The sequence below is a fragment of the Maylandia zebra genome, linkage group LG23, assembly GCF_041146795.1.
Source record: "Maylandia zebra isolate NMK-2024a linkage group LG23, Mzebra_GT3a, whole genome shotgun sequence".
NCBI lineage: Eukaryota > Metazoa > Chordata > Actinopteri > Cichliformes > Cichlidae > Maylandia > Maylandia zebra.
The window spans coordinates 1338753-1355918 of NC_135188.1; the positions used below are offsets into that span (position 1 = coordinate 1338753).

Below are 17166 nucleotides of genomic sequence, written 5' to 3' on the forward strand. Positions count from 1 at the left end.
ATGGACTCTTTGAAGCATGTGGGGATCACCGACTGAGATAAAGAGATGTTGAATATCTCAGTGAACACAGGAGCTAGCTGGTATGCGCAGTCTCTTAGGATACGACCTGGGATGCCGTCTGGTCCTGCTGCTTTCCTGGTGTTCACTCTCTTGAAGGCTCTCCTTACTTCATGCTCGGAGATGACGAGCACGTTTCCGGTGCTGGCAGTATCTTCCTGTCTGCAGCCGTTAGCGCCGCCAACACTAGCATTGTTGGAGACCTTAGCTGCAGCCTCGAAGCGAGCATAGAAAGTGTTCAGCTCGTCTGCCAGAGTCACGGCCGCGTTCGTCATACCGGTTGTTGGTGCTTTATAGTCCGTTATTGTCCTTAGTCCCCGCCACAGGCTCCTAGAGTCACTCTGTTGGAGTTGTGACTCTAGTTTCCTCCCGTAGCGCTGCTTCGCCTCTTTCACCGCCCTCCGCAAGTTATATGACGCGGCTTTGTACGGGTCTATGTCCCCCGTTGTGAGTCCCGTGTTGTAGGCAGCGGTGCGGGATCTCAGAGCGTCGCGGATGGTTTTATCCACCCACGGCTTCTGGTTGGGAAACGTTGTGATAGTCTTTGTCTCCACGGTATCATCCGCTAGTTTCCCGATGAATCCCACAACCGCTTCCGTAAACACGTTGACGTCATCGTCGGAGCTGTTTCTGAACATGCCCCAGTCTGCGTCATCGAGTGCGTCCTGTAACGCGGCCACCGATTGATCCGTCCAGCGCGCGACCTTCCTCTGAACCGGAACTTCCTGTTTCAGCCTTTGTTTGTATTTTGGCATGAGGAAGATGGCGGCGTGATCAGATTTGCCAAACGGGGGGCGGGATTGTGCCTTGTAGCCGTCCTTGACCGTAGTGTAGCAGTGGTCCAGTGTCCTTTCACCCCTGGTGGGGCAGGAGATGTGTTGATAAAAGTTCGGCGCTGCGCGTTTGAGGTTGGCGCTATTAAAGTCCCCCGTCACAATAAGCGCAGCGTCCTGGTGTTGTGTCTGGTGCTGTGTGAGTGCCTCATGCAGCTCGCATAAGGCGGTGACCGTGTCCGCTTGTGGTGGAATATAAACGGCACTTACAATGACCGATGTAAATTCCCGAGGTAGATAAAAAGGACGGCACATGATGGACAGTAGTTCCAGATTTGGTGTGCAGGAGCGTGTGAGAGGAACAACGTTCGCACTGTTGCACCAGTTGTTGTTCACCATTAAACACACGCCGCCTCCCCTTGACTTCCCCGAGTCCCGTGTCCTGTCCATGCGGTGAACCGAGAAGAACTCGGCCGGCTGGATGGCGTGGTCCGGCACCGCTGGGTTCAGCCATGTCTCGGTGAAGCAGAGGAGATTGCAGTCCAATGTCTCTCTGGAACTTTATCCTGGCCCTGAGGTCGTCAAGCTTGTTCTCCAGTGACTGGACGTTGGCGAGCAGGATGCTAGGCAGAGGTGTGCGGTGTGCACGAGCTCTCAGCCTGTTCCTGACGCCGGCTCGCTTCCCTCTAGGCCGCCGCCGCTTCCCTTTGTTCTCCCTCGAGATCTCACTCGGCCAGCTCGGATCCGGAGTTAAAAACTTCGAATTGTGAGTACATTGTAAACCAATAGAAACAAGAGTGTCACTGTCATACCTAATGTACCCAATGGTGATGATTTTGCCGATTTAGAAACGCTGAAAACTAACTTAAAAAACAAAGACAAAGAAAAAGTGGTCGGAGCAGTCGTGACGGCAGCCGACCTCACCGGCGCTCTGCTGGGACCTTCCCACATAATCATCTTAAAGGTTTACAGAGAATACGCTGAGAAGGGGGAAATATGCATTGCATGGCAGTTTTCTGACTGAAAATGCATTGTTAATGCTAGAGGTCAGAGGTCAGAGAAGAATGGTCAAACTGCTTCACTCGATCACTTTAAACACGGTTTGCAAAAGAGCCACAGCAGAAGATCACAGCAGGTGCAGCTAAGGGCAGGAACTGAGGCTACGATTTGCACCGCCTCACCAAAGCTGACTATAGAAGACTGGAAAAGGCGAATCTGCTGCAACATTTGGATGGAGGTGTCCGGATTTGGCATAAACACCATGAAAGCAGGGATCCATCCTGCCTGGTGGCGTAATGGGATGGGGGATGAGCACACTTTGTTCCCTTCTACTGAGCATCATTGAATCACTCATCATTACCACGGCCTACCTGAGTGTAGGTGAGTAATGCACCGTTTCACAAACTGGTTTCTCCGACATGACACTGACTTCTTACAGATCTCAGTCCAATGACAGCAGAAGGAGGTCAGCTGTGGCTGGCAATAGCACGCTGTACCTAATAAAGTGTCTGGTGAGTGTATGTTCAGCATGTGCAGGAAACAATGAACATTTAGCTCACAGAGACCCACCCACTCGCCAACATACAGCAGCGCTATGAAAACAAGGAGGTTTGTAACCGTGCCGACACATTCCAGGCTGTTGTTCCCGATGATAAGCGTCGTTGCTCCGGGGCGACCATTCCTGCCTCGCCGAGGGGCCGGTCTGCTCAGACAGCACACTCATTACCTGCTTGTACAAAGAGCTTGTGACGTGAGGTCATGTGGCAGACGTGGTGTGTAATGTCTTCAAACAACTTCAGAGCTCAAAAGGGCAAAAGTGAGGTGGTGGGGAAAGAATCAAAGTAGCAGCTGGCAATAAAAGCACGCATAAAAAGACTGGGACTGGTGTTTGTCTGCTGGGAGCCAACAATCAGATGATAATAAATCTGATTAGTATTTACATGATAATAAGGCCAAGTAACATATGACCACAGCAGCATATGTTGCTCCGACTTGAACATTGTTTTCCAACCCCGGCACCTCTCCTTCCTCCTCCACCCTACATCCCTCTGTGCCTCCCAAACCTTCATTTTTTCCTCTCCTCCTGTGATCCCTTTTCTTAAAGATGGGAAAGAAGCCAGCCAAATATGATGCAGTTACAGAGAACTTAATGGCAGTATGATAATGATAATCATTACTGAAATGATGATGAAAGACGTGCGCCGTGAGTAATTCTGTGATGTCAGCGGAAGACAATGAAAGCTGAGGTGCAGATAGGCAGCTGTGCACGTCCTGACCTGTGAAGCCAAAGGACGAGGCTGAGGGCAGCTGGGATGAAGTAAGGCTCGCGAGATTCATTGTGAAGGACTAAGTGGAGGTTGTCAAAGGGAGCGTGAATTCTGGAAGGATTTGCAAAATTTATGATCAATGAGGCTGCGTTTGTATTTTAAACTTTTGGCAAAATACAAACAAAATTAAGGTCATGTGGGAATCAGGCCTAAAAAGAACAATGTGTGTATACTTAATATGATGAGCGGGGATGAAATCGGAGCATCTTCTGGAGCCAAGATTTTCCAGATCGGAGCTTTTCTGGTTTCCAAATATTAAAACGATTGCTGTAAATATGAAAAACACAGAAAAACCCAACAATTGTGTGAGGAAATCTTCTACATTTAAAAACCAATAACCTGTAGAGGCTTTCTACGATTGTCCTGCTAAAAGCACGTGGATTCATCCAACAGCAGTGAGACCAGCCGGTGTGTTCATGACAGCGTGATGCTCTCAGTAGGAACAGCAGGCTGTCGTCCTCCTATCAACAGAATCAGTTTGCTTTTGTCAGCAAATCGAGTCTTGGAGAATAAGACTGATTCTTTGCACTTACATGTATTTCTGTCCGTAGCTGTTATTCTAATTCCCTTCTTCTCCGTGGATCTTTCCTACTGACCGGTTCCTCTGCTAAATCAAAGAACTGCTTTCCTGGACAACTCTGTGATCTGCTTCAAACTTTGCAAAGTGGTGCTGAGAGGTCGATGTCCTTTCATGTGTTTTAGTGAAACATGGCGTAGTGACGTCATTCTCCCCCTTGTGTTGTTTGGACCATCAGATGGCCACGTTTGAACGAGCACGAGTGGATGTGTTTGTGCAGAACCAAAGAAATTCAGAAGATTGTTTATTTTCTCTGAATCAGTCTCTCTCTCCAAATCCCCCAAGTATTATTATTATTATTATTATTATTATTATCATCATCATCATCATCATCATCATCATCATCATTATTATTATTATCATTATTATTATTATCATCATCATCATCATCATTATTATTATTATCATTATTATTATTATCATCATCATCATCATCATCATCATCATTATTATTATTATCATTATTATTATTATCATCATCATCATCATCATCATCATTATTATTATTATCATTATTATTATTATCATTATTATTATTATCATCATCATCATCATCATCATCATCATCATTATTATTATTATCATTATTATTATTATCATCATCATCATCATCATCATTATTATTATTATCATTATTATTATTATCATTATTATTATCATCATCATCATCATCATCATCATCATTATTATTATTATCATTATTATTATTATCATCATCATCATCATCATCATTATTATTATTATCATTATTATTATTATCATCATCATCATCATCATCATCATCATTATTATTATATCATCATTATTATTATTATCATCATCATCATCATCATCATCATCATCATTATTATTATCATTATTATTATTATCATCATCATCATCATCATCATTATTATTATTATCATCATCATCATCATCATTATTATTATTATTATCATCATCATTATTATTATTATTATTATCATCATTATTATTATTATTATTATTATTATCATTATTATTATTATTATTATTATTATTATCATTATTATTATTATTATTATTATTATTATCATCATCATTATTATTATTATTATCATCATTATTATTATTATTATTATCATTATTATTATTATTATCATCATTATTATTATTATTATTATTATTATTATTATTATTATTATTATTATTATTATATACATAACTGTCGAGACTGGGCAGTGATAGGACGAACCAGAGGAGCTGAAGAAATAAAACACAGCTCAGAGGAATGCCACAAAACACATGTATACATGAGAATGTCTGTGACCTTTAGCCCGCACAAAAGTAGCTAAACAGCAGGTTTGCATAATAGCAGGTCATCAGGTGTAGTCCTAGCTGAGGGCCAAAGGCTGATAGCAATGATTTGGCAGCTCGGCTTCACCTGGTTTTCTCTTTCCAGACGTTTTAGAGCTGCTGCAGGACTGGTTGTACCGTAGTAAGAATTGTTTCCTACGTTAGCTTCAGAACCAGGTTTCCAGTTTCTCGGATAACATGAAGCTAAGTCAAAGATCCAACTCAGCATCAAAGCGTTACCATTTCCAAAAACTATTTACATATTACACTTCAGATGTTGGCTGATGTTAACTTCATTTTTGGTCATGGAAATTTCAGATCCACTCACACCAGTTTGTTACTGATGATTCATTTCAGCCGCAAGTATTATTGAGTGGTTTCCATAGCAACGTAGCAGTACTGTAACATGGAGCAGGAAGAGGAAGTACCCAACACATCACCGTGTGCGGCTACATTAGAAACACAGTGCGTCTTGTTAAATGGGACATTTTCATGTCCCACCAATCTCAGCTGGTGCAGGCAATGGTTTCAGAGCCATCCACACTCTGCTGCTGTGTAGTCGCCCTGATGCTCCTGCTGTCCTCGACCTTATTGAGGAATTTTCTCCACATTGAGGTGGAACGTGTATGGTAGGCGTCCGCATCAACACGTGACCCTTCTCCGGGCCGTGGATGAGGCATGCAGGGACATCACAGCAGACCAGAGTCCGGCTGGATTCGTCACGCCTGAAGGTTCTTTCCAAGATGTTTGGCAAGTGAGAACATTTGTTCTGACATGGATGAGAGAGTGTGGCCAAGTCCACGTGACAGAGCTGATTTCAGAATTGTTGCTTTTCTTTCAAAGGAGGTCGTGTTGTGATTTACTGTGTATGTCATCAGTCAGATGTGTTCAGTTATTCCACTGATCTCTGTTGTTTTTATGAGTGCATGTAGCACCACGATGAGACATGCGACACGTCCTCTGAAGCTGCATGAACAACAGTGAAACCGTGTTTGAACATTAGCCTGTTTGATTTTTGTGTTTAGTTTTGAAAAATAAAGAAAATGTTGCTTTGCTACAATGTAAGTTGCAAATGTTACTGACGAGTTCACAGCGCTGTCAGTGTAAATGTCACCGCCTTTCTATAAAGTGGTACATGAGGAACACTACAAAGATGTTGATGAATGATTACAGGATGAGTTAAATACTGAGAAAACTAAACTAAGCTTCAGAGTAAGTGGCTGACGAGAACGCACTTAACTCCCATCATGTCTCTGCCAGTGTTTCAGATGTTATTAGTCCTTTATTTATCCAGGTAAAAATCTCATTGAGATTAAAAATCTCATTTCCAAGAGAGACCTGGCATCATGGCAACAAAAGTCAGATGTGTGCACTAAATGCCTGAATGAAAAGGGTGCTTTGTTTCATTGGCTGTGGGAATATCCAGACATCCAGAACTTTTGGAAAGATTTCAAATGTTTGTCAGAAACACTAAATATGAAAAATCCCTTTTGGTCTTAAACTCTGTGTTCTTGGAATATCTTCAAAAGACTTTTAGGTAAGATCAAGACGGAGCAGACGTTTGGACAGCAGACTGCTTCAGCCCGAGACGGTTATTTGATGGTTATTTTGTAAAAGTGCAGCTGCATAATCACTGAAACTTGGCTGAGAGAGCTTTTGCGCTGCAGTGATGTGGAGAGACGAACGAATCGTTAAAGTAGGAGAACTTCTTTTTTTAATGCAAATCTTTTTTCCCCATTAAGTCCTATTTTGACTGTTGTAGTAAATTTATGTTAATATGCATTTTTATTTAATGAATGTCCAGTGTCTGTGTGCATTTGTGTGTTTGTACGAAATGTTCTGTTTTAAAAAGGTAACAAAGAAATACTCCAAACACTTTGCATTGAAATCAATGGGAGAATTTGACACAGCAAACGATGATAGACATGGATCACCTCGAAGACTAAAGGCTTTGTTAAATCTTCTTTGGGCCACAGAAACATTTTAAGCATTTTGATTTACTCATAAATTTATTAATTTATCAGATTTCTCTGATTAACAGTTTTTTAACCACTAAAATTAAGAAATTACAGGAAAAGGACCCAGAGTCAGACTGAAACAACATTTAAATTAGCAATGCAGGCAGAAAAACAACGAAAGGAAACTATGACAAGGACTCAGAGGAAGACACAACTATATCTACACAACAGGGCAGTTAGAGGACACGAGCGCTGCTGGGCACAGGTGAACAGAATCCAGGTAACGACACAGGCAAGGAATACAACTAAATACACAACAGAAGAGACACAGGACTGCAAAAACAGCAGAAGGAAGTCGCTGACTAACACTTACACGAGAGCCTAACACACTCAAACACCACATAGAAGATCAAAGAAACCAGAATTCAAATAGAAGTAAAGTGAAGCCGAGAAATAAACAAAGTGAAATATAACAAACAACAAGAACCAAAGTGAAACCACAAACTCAAAACACTGAGTCACAGACGCGGGACCGTCACATTCATCAAACTAAAGCTTCAAAATAGACTTTTTATGACGGCAGCCAAAGAAAGGCCATGCTTCCTCGCACAGAGTAATTCCTCCTCCTGCAAAGACATGTTGATTACATTTCCCTCGTTAACCTGATAATGTAACTATAGTTTAATTTCAGAGTGCCCTTTCTCTTCATGTCCTCTTTAATCCTTTATGAAAAATGGTTCATATAAATAAGAATCACCTTTGATTAATGCCATTGTTTCTATCAGCCTTCACGGTGACAGCGAGTGAGACTGTTTCCACTTACTGTGGATAAAAAGATAAAAATGGACCTTTTGACCTTTTGCTAACTAAACGAAACATAATCAAACGTGTACGCGTTGTCTCGTGGTCTGCTTGCCTCCTCAGCTTTTCTGATTAGAAGACCAATAAGTTCTGTTACTGTTAATGCTGCCAATACTCAGCGTAGGTTGCTTCTCTGGGAGGTTATATTTTATGACTTTAAGGTCTCTTAAATTCTTCCAGAGTGAAGCTATGAGAGCATGACCCCCAGCCTGGTTCCACTGATGACATAGCCTCCATCTAGCTTGAAGTTTGCCTGTTAATTAAGTCTGTAAACAGGTGGGTGAGAGCTGCTTTGTGGCTTTATGCTGGACCATCAAACGTCTCAAAGACTAATGATGTTTACCTCTCCAGGTCCCCTTGAAGGATGGAAATGTACCTTTTTCCAAGCACGCGAGCACATGTCTGTGCACAGGCACACGTAATCGTGCTGCTGCTGGCCGGGTTACACTTTTCTTTCTCTATTGTTGCCTCCACAGGGGAAATCCATTAAGAGCAACGATGCTGTCATTATTCTCCTGAAAATAACCGTGACCTTTACAGTTATTGGTCATGGCTTGGAGACTTATTTTCAGAAACTAATTGGAGGATAATTTGTCTTTTGTTTAAAATAAAATATACAAGGACATTTTTTACCCTTGTGTTGTCCTGGGGTCATTTTTTTGGTGTATGGAAATCCCGAGGACATTACAAGGGTTAAATGCAGCTTGTTTTTGATGCCTGTGCCTCTATTCCACTTCTCATTTAAAGAAAAGCAGAGTAAAGTCTTTTATATACAACTATTACAGCAGTAACTGGTGATTTCTGGAGAAAATGTGCTTCGATGCACTTTTAGTTCTGCAGAACTTGTTAACACAAAGTATGTTTATCCAGTTTACACTCTGTGTGTCTCAATAATTAAAGGTTAGACGCTTCTGTGGGTTAAACAACTGCACATAATATTTTCTCTGACTCCAACCCTCTGCTGGAGTGGCACTGCTATAAACTGAAGCACAAATACTCTTTAAAATGATTAATACTTCAGATCTGTTCTTTCATTTTAAAATTGTATTATTATGCCTTTTTAAGTAAGCACAGTTATCATAAAGCAGCAATGCTTAAAACACAGTGTGCGCGACGTCCTGTCCAATGCTGCTCTACTTAACCTGCGATGTTTGGTGCCCCCTGCAGGAGCACAGCAGCCTCTGTGTCAGTGCTGAATGAGGTCAAACAGTCAGGAGACTTCCAATCACTCCAGCAGCACCGTTTTTACTGAAAGCCTGCAGCGGTTGCTTTAACTGCGCCTCTGACAGACTGAGTGAGCGAAGACTCGCTCTTAGAGCTGCAAAGTTCACTGGTCTCACTCTGAGATTAACTAATGCAAAACAATAAAAACAACAGCAGAGAGCACAAAGAATGTTTGAAGAGAGAAATTAATAGAAAGCAAAATTGAGAAAAACATAAATGAATAATAAAACAAACAAAGAGTGGAAACAAAGAAAGGGAAGAAATCTTCCAGAACAGAAGTCTTGGTGTGCTGACAAAACAAGGGACCGACAGAGACCAGGGGACAAAGCTAAATGTACGAGCATGAGTGTGTTTAACCAAGAAAAACAAGAGAAGAGAAGAAAAATGTTAAACATGCAGCACAAGCATCCATGCATGCTCGTGTGTCTGGACAAACACTGAATGGGTTTAGATGAGATGTGAATATGGGTTTATTTGACATCTGTGGGACGCTGTCTGTGTTTCTTGGAGGACGCCGCTCACTTCCAGCTCAGCCAGCCTCAGAGCTGCTGCTGTGTAGCTTCCTGCAGCTTCCTGTCCACATTCCCCACCTCCCTGCCTGTGTTTTTGTTGGCCAAGACAAAAGGAGGCACAACTTAGAACTTCTCCTTCATGTTCAATACTCGAAGTGTTATAAGATTGCTGTTCAAAGGTTCCCACCATGACTCTTGTCACACTTTTTTACCCGAGACGAGCGTGGGACTCACTTTTCTGCATTTTGAGTAAATGTCTCACTTAAATGGTTTTATATGAACTCTAATACACGTTTTCAAGGTAACCGTCCATCTTAAGGTTAACTGTGACTGGATTCTTTCTTTAAGTCTTCAGGTAACACCATCATCAGCTGATGCAGGTGTGTGTGCACAGCAACATAAGCGTGTGTCACTCGTTCGCTGTAATAATACAGGTGCAGAAATACCTGGTGTTCAGACTGAGTCCTGCATGCAGAGCCTGTTGTTTTCTCTCTTTTTAACCTGAGATTTATCTGTGCAGCACACTGACACACACGTGTTGTACTCTGTGTTTCTGCTGTGTTGTTCGTTTTTGAATGTTTTTGTGAGGAACATTCAGATTTGAGCTTTCCAAACTTTTTTCATCAGGTAATTATACAACATCAAATCACCATGTTTAAGAAAATTACATGTGTGATTGATGAATGACCTTCATGAAGTAAAGGATTGACTACTCATTTGTCCAAAACACAGTATATATAACCTAATGGCACTTTGAAAAAATTAAAAGGAAACTGCCATCTGCCAATCAGCTCACAGGCTTGTGAAGGCAGGTGAGTGAACACCTGTGACACTGTAGTGAATTCTCTCTTATTTGGTGTTCACAGATCAGGGGTTGCGTTCCTAAAAGACTGCTTCCATCAGGAAGGAGGTTCTGCAGCATCCGGTCCCGAACCAGCAGACTGAGAGACAGCTTCTTCCACCAGGCCATCAGACTGCTGAACACGTCATAGACACCTCAGCTTCACTGCTGGAACTTTAACATTATGCACTCCATACTGTACAGTAATGCCACTGTTTTGCACATATTCAACTCTGTATATTTTATATATTTTATTTATTGTTTACTCTATTTAATTTGTAAAATATGTGTACACACACACACACACACACACACACGTAGAAAAACATTTAGTATACACATCCAGAAATGCATATACTATTATATATTGTACATATATTTATTAGTTTCAGATGTAGCCATTCTTGTATTTTGCTTGTTTACATTATTGTATTTTGCACAACTCTGTTGCTTGTGAAGCTCGCACACAAGAATTTCACTCACATGTGCTGTACCAATGTACCTGCACATGTGATGTGACAATAAAAGTGATTTGATTTGTTGCCTGGGTGATTTTACCTTTGACATACCTGACACCTGTAGTGCTAATGCTAATGCTAAACTAAAATGGTAACCAAAGCAAACATTATATGTTCCAGTCATCTCGAGGGCTTTTGCATGCTGATATTCAAGGGTGGAGTAAAGGGTTGGTGATGAACACCATCATCTATTCAACATCCTGCCCTCTGGATAAGGTTCAGATCCATCAGGTGCAAACCAGCAGACTAAAGATCAGCTTCTTCCTGTGAGCTGTCAGACCTCTGTGTGAGCACACTTCTCCCATACAACCACTCTGACGCTGTTATTGATCAACTGCTATGTGCTATATCTCAGTCTTTCCTTGTTCGGTGCAATATTTTGTTCTCAGTGAATTACCATCCACCATAGCTCCTTCACCATTATTCATTTATTTAATATATTATATAACTGCCCTTGTATACAGCCCAACAACGTTTCTGTTTCAGTGTTTCATACACCATGTCTACAGTTTACTCACATATATGGATACATATATTTTGCTTTGTAGATTGTTTTCTTTACTTTTGCACCTTTGTGGTCCTGCTACCCAATTTCAGTGTGCAAGAAACCGAACAATAAAAGCTCTAAAGTCTAAAGTCACTGGACACCAGTCAGTGATGAAGGCTAAAGGGGCACGTCCCTTGAACCTGAGTTACATCTAGTAACCACTGTTTCTCTCACACAACCTTTTTGCTTCCTCGCAGACACAACTTGTCAGCTGTGTTAGATAGTAAACTGGAACTATCTCCTAAGCTTTAGGCAACATCAAAAAAGGGACCTTTCATATTTGAATCTTTTTTATTGAGGTTTATCACCCACAACCGTTCACAACAGATGGTTTCCCCTCTCTGAGCGTGGCTCTGCTGGAGGTTTCTGCCTATTAAAAAGGAGTTTTTCCTTCCCACTGTCACCAGGTGATTGCTAAAATGGCTGGTCTTATTCAACTTGTTCAGCCTGCTTCCTCAGGGAGGCGCTACAGGGCATCAGCACAAACACCCACAGACAAAGACCCTGAACGCATACACGCACCGATAACACAGTCCCACCCACCCATTTTCCCATTTCCCTCTATAAACCACCACTGTGCTCATGTATCTCTACACTTTTGTTACGTGCCAAGGGGTGTGGCTTTGCTTTTGTGCTCTGTTTTGTGTTCTATTTATCTTTCAGGCGTCAGGCCTCCACTGATTGGCCAGTTCAAAGTTGATTGGCAGGTGTCTATTGGCTGGTCTGGGCTCAGTTGGCCAATCACACTCCAAAGAACACTACAAATGAGCCGCTCCCTGGCCAGCTGGGGCTGCTGGCTTCTGCTTTGACAAACATTTGCGAACAGGCGTCTTTATATTGTGTGTGGTGGGAGGCTGGACAGGTAAGCTGGGGTACCCTGTACACTGGTTGTAGATTTTACTCTGTTAGTCACACTAGGTTATGCGATCGATGCCACTCTTGTATGTTTTCACTGACCTTTTGTCGAGTAGCTAGGTAGGCCTTTTGTTTTGCATTTTTCTTTCAATTAGGTTAGGCCCTGGAAGCTATCGACCTCTTTTTGTTTTATTAATTTCTTTGATTTGGATCAACCGCCCAGTCCTCCTCCCCCACCTCTTTTCTGTTGTTAAGTTTGACTATCCAGGCAAGCAACCAATAAATCCTGCCTGATACTTAACTCTTCTGTGGTCTTCCTCCTTCATTGATTGTGGTTGTCCAGTGTTGCTGTCTCCTTCTTACCTTTGCCTCCGCCATGGTGGGGGGGACGTAACACTGTAGTTACAGATTCTTTAGCGCTGATAAGATTAAATGGCCAAAAAAGGGGGGAAAAGGCTATTTGGTGTAAATAACCTGAGGTTAAAGTAAAAATAACTAGTAGCTAACATGACTCTGTAAATCCAGGCATGGTGACATATTCTTACTAAGCAGTACTCAGCAGGAGGTCCTCGACAGGTTCTCACTTCTGAAATATTGTGTTTAGTTTAGGATGGAGCACACAGGAACAGGATACATGCCAACCAATGATCCATCGTCATTTCACTGGACAATTACCAGGACATCGTCAAACAACATATAGACTTTGTGCACCCTGGATAAAGTCTGCTTGATATCTAACACTTATGTTCTCACATACAGACACACCTGGCAATGACGAGAACGGTTCAGGGTCACAGTGCATAAAGAAAACTGCTCACCTTTATACTAGCAGTCTTTTTCTAAATTAAAGTTGTGATGTAATCCCGTCGTGATTGCTCAGGGTTCAAAAAGGGAAAGAATCCAAAAACCAACCATGCAGAAGGTAAAGAGCATAGAGAGCTTTCCTCCCTGAGGACAGGAGAGGATGGTTAACAGGACAGAATTTAATAATGTAACACAATAAGGCTACAAGGTCAGTACAGAACTGCTGAGAGCACCTGAAACTACGGCAGACATTCAGAGTTTCTCAACATGTGCTTGGATACATTATTAAAGACGTTTTAATGGGGAAAAACTCAGTTATTCTAATATTTGTCTCAGTGTGACGTGTTTGTGCATCTCATGTTGTGATTGGCTTTAAAATAGGAAACAAACTCACTGTGATGCTTATTTGAACGCCAGTGTTCCACACACACATAAGTAACAATAATGGATTGCATTTATATAGCCCTCAAAGCGCTTTACAATGCCACTATTCATTCACTCTCACATTCATACACTGGTGGAGGCAGCTAGGGTTGCAGCCACAGCTGCCCTGGGGCAGACTGACAGAGGCGAGGCTGCCATATCGCACCATCTGTCTTACCGGCGATTCCCAACCCCCTGAGCCACAGTCGCCCCACATAAACACACACAAACACACACACACACTAACAGTACACTGACTAAACTGGGTCCTCGTGAGAAAACTGCTCAATAAATCCATAAAGTTGTGTTCAAAAAGCTCAGTTTGTCCTGTTTATAAGATTGAAACCTGCAGTCAGCTGAGACTGAAGACGTCACCTGGATGAGTGACCAAACGTTTCTCCCACTGAAGACGTCCAGATGAACAGAATCAACTTTTGGAGATGTGTTTATTTTACTGTAAATGGTTTTCCAACACCACATGAACTGTGTTTTATGTTAACAGACCGCACACTTTTACTATAGCATGTAATGAATCTCTTGCATTACCTGATACACTGAATTAGTTCACAGCTCCAAATAAAGAGAACAAAATCATCTTCGACATGTGATCGGGCACCTGTGCAGGTTCTCATTGTTGGTATCCAGCCAGTTATATAATCACTTTTTATCTGGGTGAGAAGCAGAAAAGCAAGTTTTGTGACATATTTAGATGTCAAAATAAATTAACTGGCTTTCACTGAATTCAATGACCTTGACCCAGTGACTAAGTAGAAAATAAAGCTTTGTATGTTATAAAGCACTGCTGGGTGGGGCTCTTCCCATCATGCATTTCTCTTTCATTCATAGTGCTGTTGAAATATGACTGGAATGAAAGGCAACATCATGTGATCATGCTCATAAAGCTTATCAGCTCTCTGGTGTAACACACAGGTTGATAAGATTTTACAGTGACAGGATGTGTCGCATTTCTTTCTCTGCTTTGCTTCTGGTTTCCTGTCTGCTGATAACGAGCACATAATCTTTAACATCACTCGTAAAACTGTGTGACAGTGCATCCTGAGGTCACGAGTAATCTCTTTTAAAAGCTGCGCTCATAATATTTAACTGTAAAGATTTCATTTGCAGATGTGTTAGCCACATACAATCATACATGAAAAAACATGAAGATATTAGCTCTCATTGGGCCTCTTATTGTCTAGACGTCTCCAGAACAATCAGAAAATCCCTTTAATTTAATATTTTCTATTTGCTTCATGAAACATTTAGACCAGGAACGTTAAATTAATTTTACACATACCACTGAAACTCTTTCTGCTAGTGTAAAAACGTTTAACTGGACATCCAAAAGTTACCCTAATATCATTTTTTTAAATCTCAGTTTTCTGCATGATAACTGTGTAAAATTAGCGTCCAGACTGTCCCATATTTAAAAAATAGAAACTTTTGTTTGATTGATGAAAATGTTAGCCAAACTGTCGCAGACAATAAAAAATGGTTTCTGTCATTTAATTATTAAACTGTCGCTCTAGTGCTTTGGTGTAGTATACACCAAAGTGTGTGTGTGTGGGGGGGGATCTCTGTCGGCAGGAAAAGCTGTAAAACCTATTTTGAAAAAATACAGTTAAGCCATATTTTGCCCTCCTTCATATTTTTCTAAGAGGCCGAACTGAAGTTATTCCTGGCCCATTTTGGCCCCCGGGCCTCATGTTTAACCACCAAAATTGCGATACGTTGGAAACCCCCCAAAATAAACAGAAGTGAAATTACAACCCGAGCAGAAAATCTCATTTGAACGCGTCTCCTCTCGCCCCCTGTCGGCAGCACGTGGCATTGTCCCCGTGAATGGCTGAGCAGATTTTGGCTGGTGAGAAAATACTACGATCCTCGTGTTGTGGCGCAAGATCCAGAGCAGAGAATGATGATGACAGCACACGCCCGCTCTCCGCCCTCGCTGGTAGGAGCGGGTGCGTCCACACGCCCCTCCTCTCTAAATTGCCGCTGTTGCCTCGCTTTCCATCTCCCATCACAGGATCGCGGACAGGTGAGCACAACATCTCCTCTCTGCGGTGTGTTAGATACGCTGTTTCGAAGCTCTCTGCGTGGTTTGTTGAATGGTTGATGGACCCGTGGGTTTGCTGTGCTTCCGCGAATAACAGCTGATGGATCAATTATTGCGCGTTTTAATCTGGCGCACTCGCCGTGCAGTCGGCGCACAGTGGTTACGGTCTGTCTGGTCATCTGACTGCGCAGGCTTTCACATCTGCGCTCACGTTTCTTCAACAGCTACGACCTGATCGATACGCGGATCGATTGGATCTCAGCAGCTTTTAAACCCAGACCGTGCAAACCGTTTACAGGGAATAACAGTAGTGAGCTTACAGCATACAGTGTGTGTGTGTGTGTGTGTGTGTGTGTGTGTGCAGACAGAGACTTGAACGCATGAAGGCTGCGCTGCGCAGATTTTGCTGAAAAGCAGGCACAGACACGTCTGCTGATAATATCGATGCGCTGCTCAGGTGTTTGGACCTGAACACGAGGTGTCTTTTCTGAAAGGCTGATAAGCTGATTGTCCCATTGAGTCAGGAACAAGCGGGTTTGCATCTGATTCATGTTTGTGACAGGCGGCAGCTGCTGCGCCTCTGTGGTTACATTTAACAGGAGATGTAACCTGTTAAAGCCTGAAACAGGAAATAATTCAAATTCATTTGAAGGTGTCGTATTTGCTGCTGTGCTTTTTCATTTATTGCTTAAAAATGTTTTGTGAATATTTTCTGGGGGAAACACTGCACTGCTGATAAACTAGATGTAAAGAGGTGAAATCACCGTCATTGATCATGTAATCGAAACATGTTGCCATGTGAGCTGATGCAGTAGCAGCGATGACACTGTGCAGTTGTTCTTTTCCATCATTTCTGTGCGTGAGCAAACAGTTTCCTCTTGTCCTCTTTGTCATTAATTTGAATCCACTTCCCGTTCTGGTAAACTGTGTTTGTGCGGCCAGACAGTACTCACCTCTTCCTCTTTCGTGCCCCACAGAATGGAGGCCCTGCTGAACGAGTGGCTGTGGCGGGAAGAGTTCTGGATCCCTCCTGGGAATCACTGGAAAGACATGGAGATGAAGGAAGGAGAGGGCCACTTCCCTCTACCCAGGCATCTCATCTACACCTTGCCACTAGCTCTGATCTTTATAGCCATCAGATATATCTTTGAGAGGTGAGGCCGAGCTCACGGCGAGCTCTGGTTTTTGGCTGTTGTCATTAAATAGGCTGAAATCAGCAGAGCAGTAAGTTATGTGGCGCACAGTTTTGTCCTTTTCAGTTTTACCTAATTAGTTGAAGGAAGCAGTGTGATGCTGTTTGTGGGGGAAAAGTAATTTTCTGCTTGACTTGTTTTGGTCATGGTGGCTGGCTGGAGGGTGTTTGCTGCTAAGCTGCTGAGGAACGCCTCCTTTTCCCTTTGTTCATGTGCTACATGCTGTGTGAGAGTCCCGTCTCCCCCCAGGCTCCTTCCAGCCTTGTGTTAAAGTGTGTCCGAGTGTTTTTGAGGGAAAACACTCGGACATGGCAACTACAGAA

The 17166-nt window shown here is 42.3% G+C and overlaps 1 protein-coding gene across 1 annotated transcript in view; it reads left to right on the forward strand.

Annotated features, from left to right (window-relative positions):
- The first annotated feature begins 15451 nt into the window (after positions 1 to 15451).
- The window catches only part of LOC101487144 (ceramide synthase 2), a 13420-nt gene continuing 11705 nt past the window's right edge, over positions 15452 to 17166 (forward strand). Inside the window, exons 1-2 of the mRNA XM_014411468.2 lie at positions 15452 to 15632; positions 16628 to 16804. Coding sequence (XP_014266954.1) covers positions 16629 to 16804 — 176 coding nt within the window. The 5' untranslated portion in view covers positions 15452 to 15632; position 16628. The remainder of the gene's footprint in view (positions 15633 to 16627; positions 16805 to 17166) is intronic.